The sequence below is a fragment of the Chelon labrosus genome (assembly GCF_963514085.1).
Source record: "Chelon labrosus genome assembly, chromosome: 10".
NCBI classification, from domain to species: Eukaryota; Metazoa; Chordata; class Actinopteri; order Mugiliformes; family Mugilidae; genus Chelon; species Chelon labrosus.
Window position 1 is genome coordinate 3,771,104 of NC_140360.1, and position 21,650 is coordinate 3,792,753.

General features: G+C 44.8%; 1 protein-coding gene across 2 annotated transcripts in view; it reads left to right on the plus strand.

Moving 5' to 3' along the window:
- The window catches only part of tns2a (tensin 2a), a 58,864-nt gene that overhangs the window by 15,057 nt on the left and 22,157 nt on the right, over window positions 1-21,650 (plus strand). For both annotated transcript variants that reach the window (XM_084554043.1, XM_084554044.1), the window contains exons 2-3: window positions 5,191-5,296; window positions 5,968-6,005. In XM_084554043.1, the coding sequence (XP_084410169.1) occupies window positions 5,191-5,296; window positions 5,968-6,005 (144 nt within the window). The remainder of the gene's footprint in view (window positions 1-5,190; window positions 5,297-5,967; window positions 6,006-21,650) is intronic.

Below are 21,650 nucleotides of genomic sequence, written 5' to 3' on the forward strand. Positions count from 1 at the left end.
ATCGAGCCGCGACGTCATCCATAGATTTACCGAGATGCCCTCGCCGTCTTGGAAGCGCGTTTACCTGTTTTGTTCTCGTTTTCATAGCCAACCTTAAGTATCCATTTGAGGAGCTGCGGGTTTTGGCACTTCCATGCTGTCTGGATGTTGCAGCTTGTACAATGCCTTAGAGTCTTCCAGGCTGCAAAAGTAATAGTGCACCCACATTAGCAGTCAGAGAGGGACAAGCTGCAACACATATTCAATGGATCCTGGCGACAAGAAGCGACAACCTGAGTTCCGACACTTGTCTGTGATATGAAAGTTGAGCTTGCTTATTGGGAATTTCTTTTTAAATGATCGAATCCCCCAGAACAGGCTTCAGCCAAGCCCGATCTTTTGTAGTTATTTGTTTTAGGTCTGCCATAAATCAAAACCATGCAGCCGGAGGTGCATGGTTCAGCCAAATGGGTTAGTAAAATAAATTTGTAAATTGTGCAATGTGGATGTTTGGTGAATTGGTAGAAGGAGATCATCATTTTGTACTATCGGCTTGATTCACCACCTACAAACACTCCGGCATAGGCTGCACCGACACAACAAAGACTGAATGTTTAAAAAAGAAGAAGAGAAGACATCCTCAAGGCCAGAAATATTCCAGAGAGGGTTAGGGAGTTTATGGAGTTGGCTGACTAGAATTTTTTCTGTAGTAGAGAACACAAGTTTTCGCCGTCTGTTGGAGCTCTTGGGGCCAAGGTATGAGCTACCTTCTTGACACTATTGCACTTAAAGGGGAACTACTGTTTTTTACAACCTGGACGTAATTTCTAGCATAAAATACGGTCGTTTACTCACCCATATAACTTTTGTATCATACTGCTAGTTTTTTGCAACATGGCTGAATATTTTTCTGGTTCTGAGGTTGCAGACGAACCATAGCAGTAGCAAATTACAGGTAGACCACTGATTATCCAGATCAGAAGATGGTGATAACAGGTAACTCCGGACTCAACGGGGAATAGCACTAGCGTATCATAACAAAATATTAGTGAAATGAACGAGTTTCGCTGCAGGTAATGCGTTATTTAGAGGCTGCGACTCGGTGCCCCATTCACTCCCACTATATGGATATACGCGGATCTAATTATTTCCTAAACGAGTGCAAATGACACAAAAGTTATATGGGTGAGTAAACGACCGTATTTTATGCCAGAAATAAGGTCCAGTTGGTAAAAAACAGTAGTTCCCCTTTAATATAGTCGCATGGTGCACACCTGATCTAGGAGAGTGTAAGTACGATAAGAAGAGACTGAATTTTTGTTTAGTTAAGATCGCTTAGGGGCTTGGATCAGGCAGTGCTCAATATTAAAAGATCAGTATTGGATCATTAGATACCCCCCAACCAATACCACAACGCAATTTCCATTGACAAGGTTAGAGTGACTAGCAAACCGATATTCACACAAACATGTGACTAGCTATACATAACAAGTAGTGGCCCATTGATTTATCAGCTAGCCACGAAGCTAAGTAGGTAGTATTTTGGAAAAGGTATTATCTTGCAAGTTTTCGTCACTGTGCTAAACCGACTTTGTCTTGCATGGATATGGTCCAAACTGTATTCTGTGTTCACTCCTATGAGCCAATACAAAGAAAACACTTCCACTACGTCGTTGATCAGAATATCACCAGATGCTAAAGAGAAGACGCTGAGATAGAAAAGCGGTAATGAGTAGATTGTTGCATAATAATCCCAGCTGACGAAATGACATCAGGTTCTGTTTAGCAGCTGCTCTGTAGCTTTTGATCCGTGAGGGTTTGCAGATGTTTGCATGTTTTGCGCAGCACTTGATGGGACTCTCTGGTCCATGTTGGCTTTAAAGATGAGTTTGTTCTTCCAAATGGAGCTTGGGATGACGTTGTTTGGTAAACAGATCGCTTCCAAGTTTTAAGCGAGAACTTTAAACCTCAATTCATTTCTAAACCGAAACAAGTTTTTTTTTGTTTTATTTTGTCCTATATATTCAGATGTTGCGTTCCTATGTTGTGTCATTCAGATCCCAGGTCGCCAGAGTTGGCACGCCAACATTTTTGCCTTTGTTAGTTTTAGTCCTATAAACAAGCTTTACAACACCTCATCGAGCGTTCGGTAGCAGAGTGGTGGATCACTGTCTGACCATGATTGCCTGCGGTTGAAATATATAGTGGTCTTGATTGTGTCTGAAACAGGAAGAATGCTGCCAACCGCTGCTCTATGTGTTTATCTCTCTGCCCACATCACCACTGCGGTTTAGTTGACAGTAACTGGTTGCCTTTTTAAACTCGAGAGTGGGCCCCATGTGTGCACTCGTGCAGGCTTACAGGCACACATACTACACAGATGAGAGTGGTTGCATAGTTGGGGTTGTACAGACTAGTCTGTCGTCCGGTCGGTTTGGCGACTTCACGTCGACTAGTCCCTGATCACGTGACAATAACAACATGGACGCCTCCTAGAAGACAGGTGAGGAGCCCAGTGGGTCGTTGCAGCAAACTAGCAGCGGTTCTTCAAGTGTGTGGAAATACTTCACTAAAGATGAAGCCCATACTACCGTGACATGTCAGTCCTGAAATACAACTAAAGTACTACTGCAATGCATCTGAAAAGGCTAACGCTAATGCTAGCAGAGGAACGGTCTAAATCCTCTTGACAGCAGTCAGTTAACAACTTCACCAAACGTCCCGTGGAAACAGAGAGAAGGAGGCTGCACATCAACTATTTGATAAAGTTATTAGACCTTTAGCTGCAGGACATGGAGAAGGATTTAGAGATATAACATCTCGCTGTGGAGTACTATTAAATGCTATTGATGGTGCCGAGGTGCTGCATGTTTTTATACAGGCTATACATATCTGCAGCTCACAGTATGTAGCACATGAGCTGTCTGTTCTCAGCGTATGTATTCAGGTCAAGAATATAGATTTCAATACTTTCTACTGTGTTTTTATTAGTGACGTCATCAGAGATTGACAAAACAGTCGACTTAAAAAAAAAAAATCTGAAGTCGTGCAGCCCCTACTTTGTAGAGAGAAGTTTAATGAAATGTTTGGTGGTCTTTCGTGTCTGCAAAGCTCCTTAACTAGCATGCCTGGTCACTTGTCATAAATGTCACTGCAGAGGCACTGAGCTTGCATTACATAAGGTAACAAGGCTGGTCATGAGGAAAGGCAAAGTCGTAAGATTCATCCAACGCAGGAACAGTTTGAGAGAGAGCGACGTCTTCGCTCTGTATTAAACCACCGACATCAGCTTCTCTGAGCCACCCACTCTGTCCATGAACGCCATCCAGGGCGCTGCGGTCATAGTACACTTGTGCTGGAGCGAGCCTGCGGCCTCTGAATACAGCTGGCAGGAGGCGATGCCAGGCAGGCAGCTGTCCAAACACTGTCCAGTCCCTAGAACAGAGTCAGAGAAGCCGGATAATGGAAAAGTGTGCAAACAGCACCCTTTCTTTGTTACCAAGGAGGAAAAGCACACACAGAGGAAACAAACAACAGAAAAAAAGAACTCTTTCTGTGGATGTATCACTTTAATTATTCAGGGCTAATGACCATGTGGCAGCACGTTCACGTTCTTACATGTAGCGCTCACGGTGATGATGTCTATGGTGTGTTTGTGCTCATATTTGCTCTCCGATAAGTGAAAAGAAAAACACGTTCTGTCCCAAAACCATCCTGTGCTTTTGACCGGACAGTTTCCAGAATATTTGTGCTGCCCGTCAGCGTGACATTGCACACGGTGTTTGTTCACATGCGTCCCCACCTAAACCCCCCCAGCGCATTATGTATCCATGCATGAGAACATGCTAAGCGGCCCTCGTACTTAGCCCGTGGTCGTTAGCATTCTCATGTTCAAAGCCTCCACAGAGTCACGTCAAGGATCTGATCCCATGTTGGGAAACAAAGAGGCACTGGGAGGCAACGACTACCACACACACACACACACACATGGATACACACACACTAGCACACACAAGCAGCTACGCATGTGAACATGAAAAAGAAAAGTGGTCGTTTTCTTTTTTTCCCTCTTGCCTAGTCGTCTTTTAAGAATTAGTTCAGCGACGCCAATTTGTCTTTTTCGCAAATTATCTCACACACATACACACTGAGGATTATAGTGGAGTATGGGCGGGAACCACAGGGATCATTACTGGAAGACAGTTACACAACCAGAGTAGGAGAGGCAAAGGGAGCAGTGAATGGATGTACTGTAGTCATGGTTGCACACCAACTTTCTGTCATACGCACACGTTAAACCTGACAGCTCTAAGCTCCCGTCACCGGTTACGGACCACCAACGCAGCCTCCAGGCACGGGGCTGGGTTTGAAAGAATCGATTTTCCACTTGAAACAGATCTTCATTTGAAAGAGACAATTTCAATTTTTCTGCTTTTCTTGCTTCCTGCATAAAAAGTCTGACAACAGAGAGGACCAAAGCAAAGACTTATATATGAAAGCTGTACCAGCTAGATGTAAAACATTGTGGAAATGCCACAAATATCTGGGACTAATGACAAGATTAGTTTTGTGAAAATCTCTCGCATAACTTAGTAACATTCTTTTGAAACAGGAATATCTCTAAATGAATTGATATTGGATCAAAACAAATCAGGACCTTGTGAATCGGAATCAAATTACTTGGGAAAGTCGGCGGCAGTACGCAGCCCCTGCTCTTTGGCATTATCTTATCTCTTTGTGTCCATCTTTCTTTCTTATCTCGGAAAGAGTCAGAGTGGTAAAATTACTTTGTGCTTACAGATGGTGGACAGAAGATATTTTAACATTTGACAAGTCTGACAAGTAAAAGGCCGTTCATCAATACCAACCACGTTTGACTCTAAAGTACAGACTCTGGAGGACACTCATTTGGTAATTTGGAAGAGCAGCAGTATTTGTGCGATGTGCATTTTGGGAAGGCAGGGCTGATCCAAATAAATTGAGCAAGACAAGAAATACACATCCAGGCCTCTACTTGGTCAGATTTGTACTTTTGAAGTGGAAGAGTACAGGGTCAGTCGGTGATGACGTTTGTGCACAAGCACAGACAAGAACCCCCCAGATTCTTGTATGAAGCTCAAACTTTCTGGATTCTTGCAGAGTAGGCGGCAGTAGCATGTCTCGTCCATTATCAGGTTTCTAAATTCAAGTGTTTTCTGTGTTTGTGATCAGGCGGGGAAGGGAGAGCCCCACGTCTTCAAGGAGAAGACTTTCAAGAAGAAGCGGCAGTGCAGTGTGTGTCGGCAGAACGTCGACAACGTGGGGTCCTTCTGCAGAGGTAAGCGTGCCGTGGCGTTTGCAACCGAGTGAATAAGTTGTGGATGCAGATTGACCTTACTTCTTGGTAATTAACTTATTGATATGCACCAGTCAGGCATAACATTATGACCACTGACAGGAGAAGTACATGACATTGACCAGCTTGTGACAATCCAGTGTTCTGCTGGGAAACTTCTGGACCTGGCATTCATTGGTGTGGATGTTACTGAGACATGTAGCACCCACCTAGACCAGACCAGGCACCCCCACCCCATAGCAATGACACTCCTTGATGGCAGCAGCCATCCCCAGCAGGATGCAGCCACAAAAATGCTTTAGGAACAACTCAAAAAAACATGAAGAAAAAAAACACAAGGTGTTGACCTGGCCTCCAAATTCACTAGATCCCAAACTGATCAAGTATCTGTGGGATGATCCACAGAGGCCCCTCCCCTCAAAGGCCCCCCCACTAACAACTTTCTGTAGCCAGACACCACAGGACACCCTCAGAAGGTCCATGTCCATTCTCTGATGTGTCACCACAAGGGAGACCTGCACAATATTAGGAACATATTGGTCATAATGTTATGCCTGATCGGTGTGAATAACTGGACGCTGCAGCTGTGACTGTACTAATTTGCTCTTTCCATTTTCTTTTCTCCCTTCTGCCCTGATTCCTATTTCTCTTAGTATGCAAAACAGCCACCCACAGGAAGTGCGAGGCCAAGGTAAGGATCATCCTCCAAGAAGTTGCTGAACAGTTTTACTCCGGGCTGAGATGGAAAGGTTGACGTACTGACAAAAACAACAGTGGCAAAGGGACTGCAGATAAATGATGCACATGCACGAAGCTTGTGACTTCTTTATTGCTCAAGGTGCCGCTGAGGAAATGTGTGCAGCCATTAGGGCACATTATAATAATGATAATAATAATTTTCTGGAAATTCAGCTCAGTTCATCTCCAACTCAATGAAATGCATTCATGTGAACTCATCGAGTCAGTGACCCGAGGGTTGTCTCATGAAATCAGGTCAAAGGACTCAAATAATAAATGCGATTAAGGAAACACTTTGGGGTTGTCTAAACATAATGCTCCCAAATATTTAGCACATTAAGAAGACGGATGATGTGCTAACTGTGGGAAGGAAACATGTATGGTTTTCAGCTCACGACAAACTGGATGAGACTATAATATTTATTATCGTTTACATCAGGATAAATAAATCTGAAAATATAGATTATAACTGTTTATTGTGACTACAACAGTGTGACCATAACCAGCTTGGAAGCAGGTTGAATGTGAAGCCATCCTTAGCCATGGCCACGACCTCACTAATTCAAGGTTAAGTCCCAATGCTGACCCGCTAATCCTTCTTGACGGGGCGGCCCCATGGGAGACAGTCATGCTTGTTGCTATAGGTTCTGCTGTTACTGCGCTGGACTGGATAGGAAAAAAAAAATTCTCCAAATTGTTTAGTAGGTTGTTAGGGAGCGTTGCGAGGTGTGAAAAGACACATGACAGTGGCTCTGTGAGGGCAAAAAAGTCTCTGTTAATAAGAAGGGCTGCTCTGTTGCATTCCTCAGAATGAGCTGCGAGCCTTTGCTCGAACCCCACACTGCTGCCTCTGTGAAAGGGTCATTGATGGAGGGGTGGTATAATGAATAGACAGAGGGATGCAGAGGGAGGGGAGGGGAGAATGCCAGCCATGGCCACGGCAAGAGTGACGGAGCCTTGGCAGGCACCGGGCGGCTGGAGAGGAAGGCCAGGGGCGAAGGCATGTGGCAGAGAGGAGCCTCATTCCTCCAGCATCCCTCCATCCTCTGGTCTTTTATCAGAGGAGAGCCTCGAGGATGAGTTCAAGAGATGAAAGGATGGCTTTGACACTGCGCACAACAAAAAAGTCGGGATGTTTTCGGATCCTAGTGCAGAGTTCTGCATGGAGAGGAAATATTATTATTTGTGCAGTATATCTGTTTTGAAGGAGTGTCGATATTACTAGTGTGAGGATTTACTGTCCTTCCTGAATGTTCCATTAGAAGTAAAAGACGGGCTGATACCGCTTGTGTCTGTAGGACAAATATAAAAACTACTCAATATCCTCTGTTGAGAACTGATTATGGTCCAGCAAAGATCTGCCGCTCCAATCAGATCGTGTGGGCGGGGCGGGGAGTTTAATTAATTTACAACAAATTGGCTCTGATTGGTTGCAGGACTGCCCAGTTGCTCGTAGAGGTGCATCTTCCTCTGTGTCAGTTCAGACACGCCCCATGAGGAAATCCAATGTTGTGTTACCGGAATGTTGTGTTGCGTGTTACCAGACTCGTATTCAGTGTGGCTACGCTAGGCTATGAAGCGACAGCTGGTTAGCAACAAAGCTACCAATCAACCTGTAGAAATGCAAAACCACAATTTGTCATAGGAATCCAAAAAGACTACCTAAAACATGGTAGAAGGGGAATTTTGGAGATCTTAGTTGCCATATTTTTTTTGAACAGTGTAAAACCAGGCTAACTATAAGCTAACCAACCTAACCTAACATAACGTTGACCAATAAAGCAGCCATGCACATTTATTCTAAATACCCAATCCTTTACAAAAGGTTACAGAGGAAATTGCACTCTTTCTCCAAGTTCAAATATTGTTTTTTCAAACTGCGGGGTCCAGAAGCGTTGCTAGCGAGATCCTAGCTTATATATACAGTATGTTTCATTACAACAGATGAGTTTAAAAAGGTTTAAGACGCATTGGAGCTTATATTTTGGTTTAAATACTGGAAACAGGGACAGCAGTATCCTGGCCTTCAATATTTTGGCCATTTTTAAAGATATAAAGTGTAAACCAGTGTCGTTTAGCTGTTTTCCCTGGTGCCTGTTTTGAGGCTAAGTTAACAAACTGCCAGGCAAAGTTAATTAATTGTTTTGTGCACAGGCAATGACAGTGGTGTCAGCCGATATTGTTCACTATCAGAAAACAGATGTATTTTTAAACGCCTGTCCCAGTAAACTCATTAGCAATCGACAGATTATAAAATAAATCAAAAATTCTGCAGAAATTTGACAAAAAAAGAACACGTTATTAAGACTGATTACAGAGAGGAGGAGGAGGAGGAGGAGGATGTTGTCTGACAGCCTCAGTGTAACGGTCTGATCTGTGGTTGTTGTTGGGAGTTAAACAGTGATATCCATCTCTACTGGCCAGGAAGGGAGAGGTCAGATAAGGCAGGGTGTGGAGGTCTGGAGGTCTGCTGTGTCCATCTCAGCTGTTATCTAACCTTAGGGGGGGATTTGAGGAGCTGTAAGAAGGTGATTTAAAACATGTATTTCATAAACGATGACAATGAGTGATCTGTATAATAGATCCCAATCATCTGGCTGTAGCTTTAGCCTTCCTCAAGCTATGGTCTGTACCTGTTATTACCTGCGTTACAGCTGTTATTAGTTCAGCGTGTTTCCTCCGCTTCACATTTGGGAGTTATTAGCTGCAACCTTGTGTTTGAATCATCCACCTCTACCCTCCGCTATGAGCATATTTACTGTGTGTTCGCGTGCACACGTCCAGAGGTCTGTCATCTGTAAACCATCCTGTTCTCACAACGTCTGTTTACATCTCCACCCAGACTGGTGTGCTTGCTGTAAGCTCGGTGACAAATCGGCTTTTTTTTTTTTTTTGTAAATTTCCTTCCAACGAGAGAGAATGATTAGTTGTAATAGTTTTTTTTTTTTTTTTTTTTTGTATTTGCTCTTGTCATCCTGTTCCCTACTCTTTGCCCACAGGGTCAACAGCCTCCAGCTGGCCCGTCTCAACTCTATTAAAAACACACAGAGTCTCTCACAGAGACGAACAGGAGGCCACGGACAGCTTTATTTTTCAGCATGTTCTCTCAGAGAATAGTCCCCCCCTCCTGCTCCCCTTATCTTTGAACCCAACTGGAAAATTTAGTCCACAGGGAATTGGCGGGGGTGGTGGTGGTGGTGGTGGTGGTGGTGGTGGTATGACTGGGGCCTGGGGGCCACGAGATGTAGAGAAGGCTGGGGAAAAGACACTGAAATGGGGATGGGGTTGGGGGAAAGGATTAAAATTCGTGAAATGCAGCCCATGACGACTTGACTGGCCCGTCTGTCTAATTAGGCTCAAAGAGGCATTTCCACTGGTCAGGGGAAAAAATTCAGAACCGGCTGTTTGACTGACTAGACTGAGTCATAGGGAACCACCACTACACTTAAAGTGAGCTTAGAGAAACATAGGAACAAGAAAACTTACTGGCTGACTAAGAAATGCATGAAAGAAATGATTGACTGGCTGTTACCCAACGTGGCCAAATGGGACAATGTTTGTTTGAATTCACTTTTTCTTAGTTCAGCTTTTTATAGCGTGGTCAGCACTGTTGCCTCACTGGGTTCAAATCCATTGGCAGCCTTTCTGTGGAGTTGTTCTCCCTGTGTCTGCGTGGGTTCTCTCCAGGTTCTCCAGCTTCCTCCCACCGTCCAAAGACATGCTGGTTAAGTTCATTGGTGATTCTGAATTGGCCGTAGGTGTGTCCAGGGTGTTACCCCACCTCTCGCCCAATCACAGCTAAGATAGGCTCCAGGCCCCCTCGACCATCCAGAGGACAAGCGGTTACAGAAGATGAATGAATGAATATACCGTTTATGGCATCGTATAGGAATGAACAGTTCTTGGTAAAAGTCTGATTGGCTTTTTATTCCCCTAAAGTAAGTGAAGCTAGCTTGGTGTAGCCACTTGGGCCATTTGGGTTTCATTATGGGGCGTTTTTCAACCGGTACAGAGGAAATAATACGTCTGCATCAGCTGGATAATCCTCAACAATCAGAGCTACAAATTATGTGACTCATAGGTCTCCACAAATGCCTTAATTGCTGTTAAATCTTTGTCGTTTAAAGTTATTTCACTCAAACTGAAATGTTGCCGGGAAAAAAACCCCTGAAACATAAATGATTCAGCCAGAAACTGTCCCAGATATTAACTTTACTGTACAGAGAAACATGTTTTTCATTTGCATGATTTAAATTGTGCCTACATCCATTTTAACTACGAATCTTCAGCTGAAGTTATAGAAACTAGGACCACGATACTTTCAAGCATCTGACTTGAATTTGACTGATCCCTGTCCAAGCTTTATATCACGATTAGTGTCACTCTTTTACTTCAGTGTGTAAACGAACAGATTTATATTCTCGACTTCATAGTACCAACCAGAAACATAGCTGACAGATAAGCCTTCCTACAGATGGTGTATGTTGGCGTCGTACCACGACAATTACGATCCCTCTGTCACCGGGTTCCTCCTCGCCTCTCGTCCTCGTCAGTCCTCTTTATCTGCCGAGCGTGTCTAAATATATTTTACGTCAGGTTAACAAGAAGAGGATGTACAGCTGAGCACGGATAGATAGAGAGGAAGCGGGGGAGGATGCAGGGATGGGCGGAAAGAGCAACATAACCCGCCTGATGTTTCTCCAACATAAAAAACCCTTTCATCAGGACAGTTGTGGTTACTGTCGGGCTGCCCAGACTTTTCTTTTTTTTTTCTTTTTGGTAAAGAAAATGCAAAACATTGGGTGGGAAAAACCCGATGCAATCTAACTGTCATTCCTTTTTAACTGTGCATTAGCTGAAGTGACCCTTGCGCAGAGAGCAGTACCGCTAAACAAAGGGACTGATGAGATGGAATGATGGCAGAAAAAAAAGTGCACGAGAGCTCATGTTTTCCCAACGTGCAGCTCAGTGTCACAGCTGACCTCAACATCCCTGTTACCCTGCAGACTTCCCGTCAAACCAAAACCACTTACACATCACCAGAGGACTTTGTCACTAATTGCTGTTGAATCACAACGGCCACAGCTTACTTTTTAAAAACTATCTGTCGTGCTGTGTATCCTACTCCATCAATTTACTGTAAGCAACCTTGATAATAGTTTGTTCTAGGGAATCTCCCGCACACCCAGCACTTCACCAAATATCCGTCCAGTCAGTGTGACTCATTCAGGATAACGGGATCCAACTGCATCGCTTTAATATTGCAGGGGCCGCGACTGTCTCTCCCGACTAAAGGAGTTGCCACGTTATCACAGACAGCTGTGGTAATTGGCGAGATAGGCTGGCATGTTTTGAGTCAGAGCTTTCTGTCGGTCCGTCTGTGTGTGCATGGAGCAAGAGTAGGCCGAGAGAGGGAAGGAACAAGTGGGTGAGCCGTGTTGATGAGAGTTAAAACCATAAGCATGACAGCTCACTTAGCCAAGTTGGGACTAAGCCAGCCCATTGCGTGCAATTGTGTTTGTTGAGTGTGTGGTCTTGTTTTTATTAAATTTTTCATGGAATACTAACGATGTTGGGACATTTTCACCTCGTGTGATGAGGCTGGGTTTTCAGTATTTTACCTCTAGTTTCACATCATGTATGTGCCTTTGCTGTGTCATTATACTTGGCTTTGAGGCCTGATGGTGCTCTCAGAGTTGTAGCTTCTGTCATTTTTTCCAATCCCCCTCACATGCAAACTAATCTCGTTGCAAGATCTCGCGAGACTTCATGTGCAAAGCCAGTCTCTGATACCACAGCAAGGAAATAGATTGAGAGTCGAGCTGAGGATTTTATGAATCGTGTGTATATATGTGTATATTTGTGAGGGCAAGGGTTAAGGCTGTTACATACGTTACATACAAGTTTGTTCTCGCACATAGGGCTGCAAGAACAAAATGACGTCATTTTGTTCTTGCAGCCCTAGCTTGGGAGTTCTTGCAGCTTGTCCTTGACACATCAACAGGGTAGAACTTTATTCTCGTGCGGTGCCCGGCAGATATTCTGTGATTGGTCGGAAATTAGACGTGGCCGTGGTCACTCTGTGAGCTCCCAGATGCTAATATTTCCAGTGTGACCGCTCATCTGTGAGTAGAGATCGGCATACTGTGTGTGGGTGCACGCTGAATGAACGGCGTTATCCGATGGACACGGTCGTCAAAAAGACTGGCTGACGTCCAAAAATAATAAGAAGAGTGCGTCTCGCCGTAGATCTCCCGCATCTCCCACAATGCTTAGTGCATGCGATGTATGCTGCAGTGGGAGGGCTCTATGAGGACTTTGCCGAAGTTCAGCTCTTGAGTTTCTCGTTAAGTATAAATTACCTGGCCAGAACAAACTTTGTTCTTGTTCTCGCAGTCCTAGAAGCGAGAACAAATTTCTTGCTTCTCGTGGAGTTTGCAACAAGCTTTAGGGTTAGGGTTGGGATTGTAAGTGTCAGGGGGCTAGGGAATGCATCATGTGAATGGTCCTGTGTGTATGCGTATAAGCCACACTAATTGGCCGGTGGGTTTGGTCTGTCCCGAGTCTAAGAGACTGTTTGGATATTTCTTCTTACTGGGGATCTTAAATACTGACTCCCACGGGGTTATGAGTCGGCTGCAGGACATGAGTCACAAACTGATTTTAGCGACATCAAACCATAATTATTTTGCTCTGGATTTAAATTATTTCACAGCGTTAAAATAGATCACGTCAACGTAAAGCTCGAGTCGAAAGAATTGCGTGGAAATCCTGGAAGGAAGTAACACATAAATCACATGTCAACCGATCGACGGTCCAGCTCCCTAACTACTGATACAGATCTTTCTGAGTACAACTAAAACTTTCTTTCCCATAGGGTCGAACAGATGCGTGCCTGGGACCGATGGGTTATTCCCGTCTTTGTCTTTTGTTGTCTCTTTAGTTGTTGTTTTTTTTGGTTTGTTTTTTTGGTTTGTCAGTTCCTTAACTTCACCTCCCAGTGCACCAACAAGGCGACGAAGAACAAAACCGCCAGCAAAACAATAAAGATTTTGACCACAGGGAGGCGTCTCATTTGGGGAACTGTGGTGCATTGCTGAAGATGCTTGTCTGAGGAATGCGAATGCCTTTTTTTGTGCATATGGTAAACACTGTTTAGGCTGAAACAGGCGCTGCAAATATAGAAAGAGGAGGGTACTTTGGGGAATTGTGCCTGCTTATCAACAGGATGAATGACAGTTCAACCACAGAGGGGGTGGACATGGCGGGAAGCACCAAAGATCTGTAATAAAGCCCCGTGTCGGTTGGTTCACGAGAGATTTTTCCATTGTTGATCTCTCCCCAATCTAATCATGACCCACGTCTTCCTGCTCTGTTTATTTACCCAAGTTTATTTTTGGTCCGAACTTGTTTGGCTTGGGAGGAGGGTAAAGACGGCTGTATGAGAACGCAGCGGCATGTACAGCGTGTGCTCTGGCCTTGAGGATGTACCTAGAAATCCTCTGCACAAGCAACATGTGCGTGTTCCCTGCTCGTCTTCTCCATCTGCGTAACTTCATGCGCATATGTCCGTCTGTAGCTGATGTAGTCAAAACCTGCAGCTCCATAACAGGGAATTGCATCCCGACCGGTCATAAAGGGTTCCACCAAGGGGGACCCACGTGACCCGCAATATCCCCGGCCTCCCTCTCAGCTGCTTGGAGCAAAAAATGAAACGGCGAGAGGAGACGGGGACCCTTTTATTTCCTTTTGGGGTCAGAAGAAAGTGTGGGAACAAGAGCTGAAGACGGACATGTGTCGACCACAAACGAAAAAAGGTCCTCACATGTAGAAGAGCACGATATTGGACTTTTGAGTCTACTGGATGTAAGCGTTTCACCTACAGATGTTGTTTTTGCTTAGCTGTGGTCTTGAAGTCCCCCCTGAGTTAGGCCGGGTGCTTTCTGGTTTTCTCATGAAGTCCACCTTGTCATGATTAAGAGGCATTAGACATGTGGAGCACATTTGAAGGACAGTTATACGGCTGAGCCAGGTAATTCTCAAAATTGGCATAAAAAAAAGCTCCTTTAGGTTTAGTGCAGAAGAAATGAGTGTCTGCCAGACATGCAGTGTTCTGCAGGGGAATGAAGATCAATGAAATGTCTTGTTTTTTTAAACCCAATAACTGTGAATGCCTTCATACTGTGAGCGTGATTAACTGTAACTCTACCAGAAGTCAACCTCCAACAACTTTCAAAGTGACTGCTCTTTGCGAAAGATTCGGTATCGATTCATAAACTCCTCGGATCGGGTTTTTTAAGTACACGGCAATTCCTTTTATGCTCTCGTCAGAAAATTTGCTGCCGTCTCACGAGATTGCTTTTCACGCAACAAATCTAGGGAACTTTGGGTAATGACCGAAAGAACGAGATCGGGAATACAAGCAGCCGAAATGAGTTTCCTTCGCAGGGTGGCCCGAGCTCAGCCTTAGAGATAAGAGGTAAGGAGCTCGGACATACGGGAGGAGCTCAGAGTAGAACCGCTCCTCCTCCACGTCGAGAGGAGTCACTTGAGGTGGTTAGGGCATCTGGTAAGGATGCCTCCCAGATGCCTCCCGGGAGAGGTGTGTCGGGCATGTCCCACCGGAAGGAGACCCCGAGGCCGACCCAGGACACGATGGAGGGATTATATCTCTGGTCTGGCCTGGGAACGCCTTGGGATTCCTCCAGAGGAGCTGGTGGAAGTGGCCTGAGAGAGGGCTGTCTGGGCTTCCCTGCTGAGGCTGCTGCACCTGCGAGAAGACGAAGAGACGAAGGCTAAAAATCTTGCAAGACCTTGTATGATTAGAGATCCAAATCACGCCAGGAGCTACATCTCTGAGAGCACCGTTGGGCCTGAAAGCTGATCCGATTTAAATCAATACAATAAAAGAGAAGAGTTGGAACATGTGAAACTAGACGGAAAAATATGTGGAAATAGTATTAGTTTTAGTTTCCTGTTACCTTCGAGTTTACTGACACCTTTATCGTTGTGCTTCATGCTTGTTTGTTGACTACCCAAATAGCTCTTTAAATAAACCTAGCCCCTCACCCATCTACCCCCCCTTATACATCCAAAATACCTGCCTATGGTGAAATATGCAGATCACCATAAATATCTCACTGACTGACCTAAAATTGAAAAGAGATGTGTTCAGGTAAAATTGTCTCCAATCAAAAATGTCTAAATCAGTTGATATTGAATCAATGTAAGTAAGTAGGACTATCATCTAGAGTGGATAAGACCTAAGCTCATATTTCCCACCCTCATAATGGTTTAAGTCAACAGGTGGATGTTAAATTGTGCAAAAAGAATGAAACACAAAGACGTACCACATTGCTTAAAGTTTTGACATGCGTGTTTTTTACCGTCGTACATTAACCAGGATGCCCCGCCCGAGAGAAATGGAATTAGCTCAGCATGAGTCTGAGAGATTGATTTGTGCTTGTGTCTCTAAATGTGCTCAATTGATGCTGACCCACCTGTTGCGTCACCGGCTGTTCTTACAATCAAAGGAAAACTTTCTCTCTTGGGGGCCTTATTACTGTAATACATGGCTGTGTTCTGTCTGCTTCAAGGCCCCCCCTGCATTCTTTTCAAACTCGTTCCCCCTGATGATGATGATGATGATGATGATGATGGCAGTGATGAAAGCACGCAAGGTCACGGCCAGCATCGGCTTTCACCCGCTGATTCTCTGCGGCTTTCATCAGCGCTCTCTGATTGGCTCTCCCGAGAGACTGTTAGGCCTAAGGCTGGCCATCAGAGGGAATGCGGGCAGAGCAGGCACCGTTACATCAGGATCCAGATCACTCGTCACAGGCCTTTCTAGCCATTGTCAACCGCGTCATTTGATGTATCAATTTGATGCCTAACATCAAACACGCCATAAAGACAAAGAACATAGCTGTCATACTTCGACTGCCATTGCCTCTCTTGAGTGACAAGTGAAAGCTACTACGAGGCAAACGTTGCTTAGGGATTTCTAACCCAAAATCCTGCTTCACAGGGTTGGCCTAGTTCAATGTTTCTACAGTCGTGTTAGCAAATACAGCAACAGAGTCTAATTCGAGTTATGTGGCAAAAGAGCATAAAGTACCCAAAAAAACATAAAAACCTCAGCACTTAACTGTGTTTTGGTCACACAGCGTTCCCGAAAACACTTTGACCTCTCCTGTGTGTGTGATAAAAATGTTTGCTGGGGTTTGCATGAGGCCAGAGTTTCCACACACTGTGGAGCCACAGCTGATTTCACCACAGACAAACATTTTATAATGTGGGCAGCTTGTAGACACAGTCTGACCATGAAAATAGACGCAAAAGCACCAACTGCTGCTCTGGGACTGAGTCGTGGAGTAACGTTTTACAAACAGGGTGGGCAGTTGGACATATGGACAATATTGTGAACGCATCCAAACTATGAAATAATACCAGTGGAATTAGAAACAGTTGCAACACTCTTGGTAATACCTTAACCAGCTTCATCGCTTGTGTTCCGTTGAGATAGCATTGGTTTACAGCAAATAGCCATATCCAACTCTTGGGAATCTTTCAAGAACTTTGATTGTTTCTCCAAAACCATCAAACGCTGCAGAGGAAGAGGCTTCCAAGGAAATGAACGCAAGACTACAAGGTTCCCTCTGCCTCAACCTCGGAAATCAGATTAGAAACCACATCAGTGCTTGCCCCGGAGATCATCTATCAAGACACGTCAACATCGGCCGCTGGGAGGGGAATGGGACCCAAGCGAGATGGGCCGGGATGAGTTGGAGGAACAAGTGCTAAGCATATGTGTGGGGGAACCTCTCGAGGACTGTTGGAAAAACTCCAGGTGATGACTTCACGAAGCAAGCTGGGAATGTGTGAAGCAACAGGTGACCGCGTTGAAGAGTCAAAAGCATAGAACACCTTTCTCTTTACTCACGTTTTTTTCGTGAACTCATCAGTAGATGTGCACAAACTTTTAACTGGTTTTATACGTGCATACCCTCAGTTTGATTTACACAAACAAGCAGTCGCTTCTTATCTCTTAATAGGGTATTCTCTCAGAGACGCACTCAATCGCTCTGGAACACACTGTCTCAGGGCCTCACGTGGCCTTTTCTCACACTAATAACATACCAAGCCTGCTACCTCACCCCTCTCTGAGCCCACAGCCTCTTAAGCCATGCGTTGAGAGGAAAGAGAGAGAGAGAGAGAGCTGTGCATTATCCATTTACCATGCTTCTTTTGGCTTTGATGGATCAAAGAGCTTGATGGGAGCCGGAGGATTCAGGGCCACCGCAACAAAACAAAAGTTAAAGGAGGACGACGGAGGCCTGGCAAGAGGGAGAAGTAAGGAAGGGGATGGAGGAAGGGGTGGGATGAAGAAGGGTTTCTTGGGGGTCAAGGCTTTTTGAGCGTGGCCAGCTGGATCCACCCAAGAGGAGGCGTTTGGGGAGAAGCGAGGGGCAACATTTGTTTACTACAGAGTACAGAGTAGTTACTACCTACTACTTTTGAGCTACTTCAGTTTTCAGACTCGGAGCCAGCACTTGTATCCGGAGCGAGTTAGGACAAGGCTCGCCACCCGTGAGTCTTTATCCTTTTCAAGGATATTTGGTTACTGATGGACACAGGGGGTCAAACCCGTGACCTTCCAGTGAAAAGACACTCGGCGACGAGGGCCGTTAAGACTGCAGAGGTCTCTCAAAGCAGGGTGTGGGGGAATGAAAGGAGTTCAAGAAAAGCAGTGGGAGGTGGGTAGGAAGTTGGAGGGGTGAGGGAGGAAGGCAAACAGGAAGGGTTTTGTTAGAAACAGATTAGAGGAAAAAAGGAAGGGAAAAGAAAGAGGAAGGAAATATTGGGGTCGAGAGAAGGCAAATATAGGAAGAAGTAGATGGAAAGTTTGAGGGGATAAGAAAGATTAGGACAAAAAGTAGCAGAGAAACGTACCGGCGGCGGAAAGCACGAGTAAGAGGGAAGGGAACGAGATGAGAAAGAGTGAAAGGAGAAGAGAAATTAACAGAGGAGAAGGCAAGAGGGATGAAAAGACAAGAGGCGAGATGGGTGGAGGTCTGCTAGCAGGAAGTTTGTGCATAAGTGTTGGCCTGGGGAGATGGAATCTGGTGCGGTGTGGTGTGTTTGTTCTGGCTCTGCAGCCGCCCTCGGCAGGCCCCTTCACTGGGCACCGGGAGAGAGGGATGTAGGGGAATAAATGGAGGGGAGGCGAAGAGGGGAAAGAATCGGTAAGGCAGAGAAAAAGAGTGAGTCGATAACCAGCGGCAGAGGAGGTAGGGCACTGATTCATGCTGCCGTCAGAACCAAAAAGGCAGTAAATATGAGGGGAAACTGTCGCTATAACAACTGGAAATATGAAACAGTGTGCACTTCGTGGATTACTTCCAGGACTGGAAACTGGAACCGGTACATTATTCCATGAGGCTTACATTTTGAATGTGTGTGTTGTCCAACAATACCACAAGATTTCACAATGAATTCTGTGGTCTTTGTCTTTTATCGAACATTGTACACACATCAAGCCCCATAAATCAAAACTAAGCCATTTTTCTGACCCAAGTTTTACAAGCACTTTGTATTCTAGTTAGGGATTTCCCGATTTTTTTATTTTTATTTTTTGCCACCCGATCCGATAACGATGCTTTAATATCCGATCATAAATAAACTAAATTTCCTGCCCTGTATATTCATAAAGGCTTTTCTTATGCACCGGGAGTTAGGGCAAGGCTCGCCACTCGTGAGTCTTTGTCCAATTCGAGGATATTTGGTTACTGACGGACATGGGGAAAACCTGTGACCTTTCAGTGAAAATAAAACTCAGCGACAAGGACCATTAAGACTCAGGATCAACTGGATCAAACACGTCGTAGCTTGGCGTGCACCTTCCCAGAAATGTAGAAATGTAGGGCAGAGCGCAAAAGCAGTGATTGGTCCGATTGGTAGTGGTGTCTTTCCGCTTTAGTATTTCCAGCTGTTTCTTCTGATTGTTTTGGATCAATAAAGATGGAACACATGGAGGAAAGGTTAACTGAAGAAGGTCGGAGATACAAACATTTGTGCGACTCATCTTCTTCTGCGAGATTTCGGCAAAAGCTTCGGTCGCCATTGTTGAAAGTGAAGCAGGAAGTGGAAACAAAAATGAACCCGTACAACTGGATTAAGTTCAATAAATAGGGCTGTCAAAGCTGATGTAGCAGTTTTGGTAGGAGAGCTCGTACCTTGGCTTCAAGAAGCTCCAACTGTCGGCGTAAACTTGTGCTCTTTCCTACAGAAATATTCTTGTCATCCAACGCCATAAACTCCCTAACCCTCTCTGGAATATTTTTCTCCTTGACGCTGTCTCCAGGAAACTTTTCTCTTCTTTTAGACGCGGCATCCAGCATTTGTTGTCGTTTCAGTGCAGCCTTTGCCTGAGTGGATATTATCTGTGTTGAATCAAGTATTGAATGACGATCTCCTACTACCACATCACCAAATATGCACATTGCAAATTTTTGCAAATTTCTGTCTGACTGACTTGATTTTGATTGACCTCCATTAAAACAGAAGAGGAAGAAGATGCTTTGACGCTACGAGGACGTGGTTTTGGTTTATGGCAGACCTACAACTACTAACAACAAAAGATCGGGCTTGTCCGAAGCTAAATCCGATCGTTTTAAAAATGCCTGGACCAGCCCTGATACCGATTTCATTTCCCCAAAATCCAGTGGTTTAACCCAACGTCCAGGGCCTGACAGATGAAGCCAACATGAAGCATTTTTTGGTTTCTCAGCCCTCTACCTTTCTGCACACGTATTTAAGCAAGCATCTTTGCATAGACAGTCAAGCCCAGTCGGCTCAGGTGTGCTGTGTAAACACTTTGGCTAAAGAACAATTGAAAGATGAGAAGTTTTCTGGCTATTTAACGAGTGTGAAAAGACAGCAGACGAGAAAAAGCATTTGACTTGGACAGAGAGGAGGTAACTTATTCTCTAAATGCTTGTCGGTGGAAGACTAAAAAATGACTAAACAAATGAACCTGACCTTTTTTAAGCCACAGGGGAATTATAAGATATTAAGAGCTTGACCCAGCCCGAACCTATGTGGTGAAGTCTTGGGTTCAACCACAGGAAAAGATTTGATTCAGATTCAGTCCCCTACGGAGATTGAGCCAGGCTGAACGGGAACATTGTCCAGTTAGTCATTTGATAACCGCTGTTCGACTCGAGCCGGTTTCCTGAAACTTCTGGTGCAGGAGTATCTCAATTTAGCTCATTATCTGTTCCTCTGCCTTCCTGTTGATGCCTGTAGTTACGCACGAGCAGCAGCAATCGTCTGAACTTCAGGCTAAAGAAAGAAGGGAAGAGAGAAAGCGTAACTCAGACTGAAGCTGTGGTGACACACCTCCCTCCTCCCCCCTTCTCTCCCCTCTCCCAGGTTCAGGGCCTGTGTAACTTCCCCTTTGTGCACAATGAGTTATACACAAGCCCTTGCCCTTTTCCTGTATCCAAATAAACAGTCCAAAAAGGGCTATTTAGCTGGGACATGTGTGCACGCACGTGTTTTTGTGTCCACGAGCTGCGGCGTGTTACGTAAGCACGACTGCTGTGGCACTGAGCCACCTTCATTAGGGCCGCCGCCCGAGGGGGCCCCTGCTTCCTTTTGGTCACAGTCCGCCGACCTGTAAGGCCCGTAACAGACATGGGAATCAGACGCGTCGCTCCGTGAGTTTCTGTCTCCTCCAGCTGCGCGGCCGCTTGACATTTGCAAGCACTTCACGTTTTCTAAACACGGGGCCTCAAACGTCTATTTGCTTTGCCTCTTAAGTGCATCCAAGTAGTTACACCGATTCGTCATGTAATCACGTTGTGTTGTTTGTCTGCGCGTCCACCCCCTCGTCTGACCTGAACAATGCCGTGTGATAGTGATGATCTGGGCGTGGGCAGAGCTTCCAGACACGGTTGACAAATTAAGACGCGAGGTTAAGAGGTCGTGATTTGTTGGCAGTGACACGTTCTTGCACAAGAGACTTTATGCTTTCTCTAAGTGTAACTTCTGGTCAGTTGAATGGTTTAAAAGGTCAAAAAACATCTGACTACCGTTGTACTTTCACAGGAACATAATATTATTATTATTAGGTTTATTTATATCTTATAATAGCTGTTTGACATTTTAGGAAAAACCCTCATTTGTTTTCAGATATTACTCACATGTCTGTCTTTTAGGAGCCTGAGAACTAAGCTGCCTTATTAACATAATGTCACAAGTATAACTATCCGACAGTCTCTGACATCGGCTTGAAAAAAGAAATTTTTAGTTTAATTCTTTCATATTTTAACAGTTTCCATGTGCTGGATGTTTCAAATCCAGACCACAACATTTCAGTTTGGATTCAAATCTGGGTTTTGATAAGTTCATTCCATAAACCACCTATTTCTTCTTCTGCCTGAGCCGTTCCCTGGTGGATTTTGCTGGTGTGTTTAGGATCGTAATCCTGTTGAAAGGTTCTCCTCATCTGGTTCCCACTACTGCTGTGGAATACTTTTGGACAGATGACTTCACATCACATCAAGCGCTCTTTGACGCGAGGCAGGATTCATAG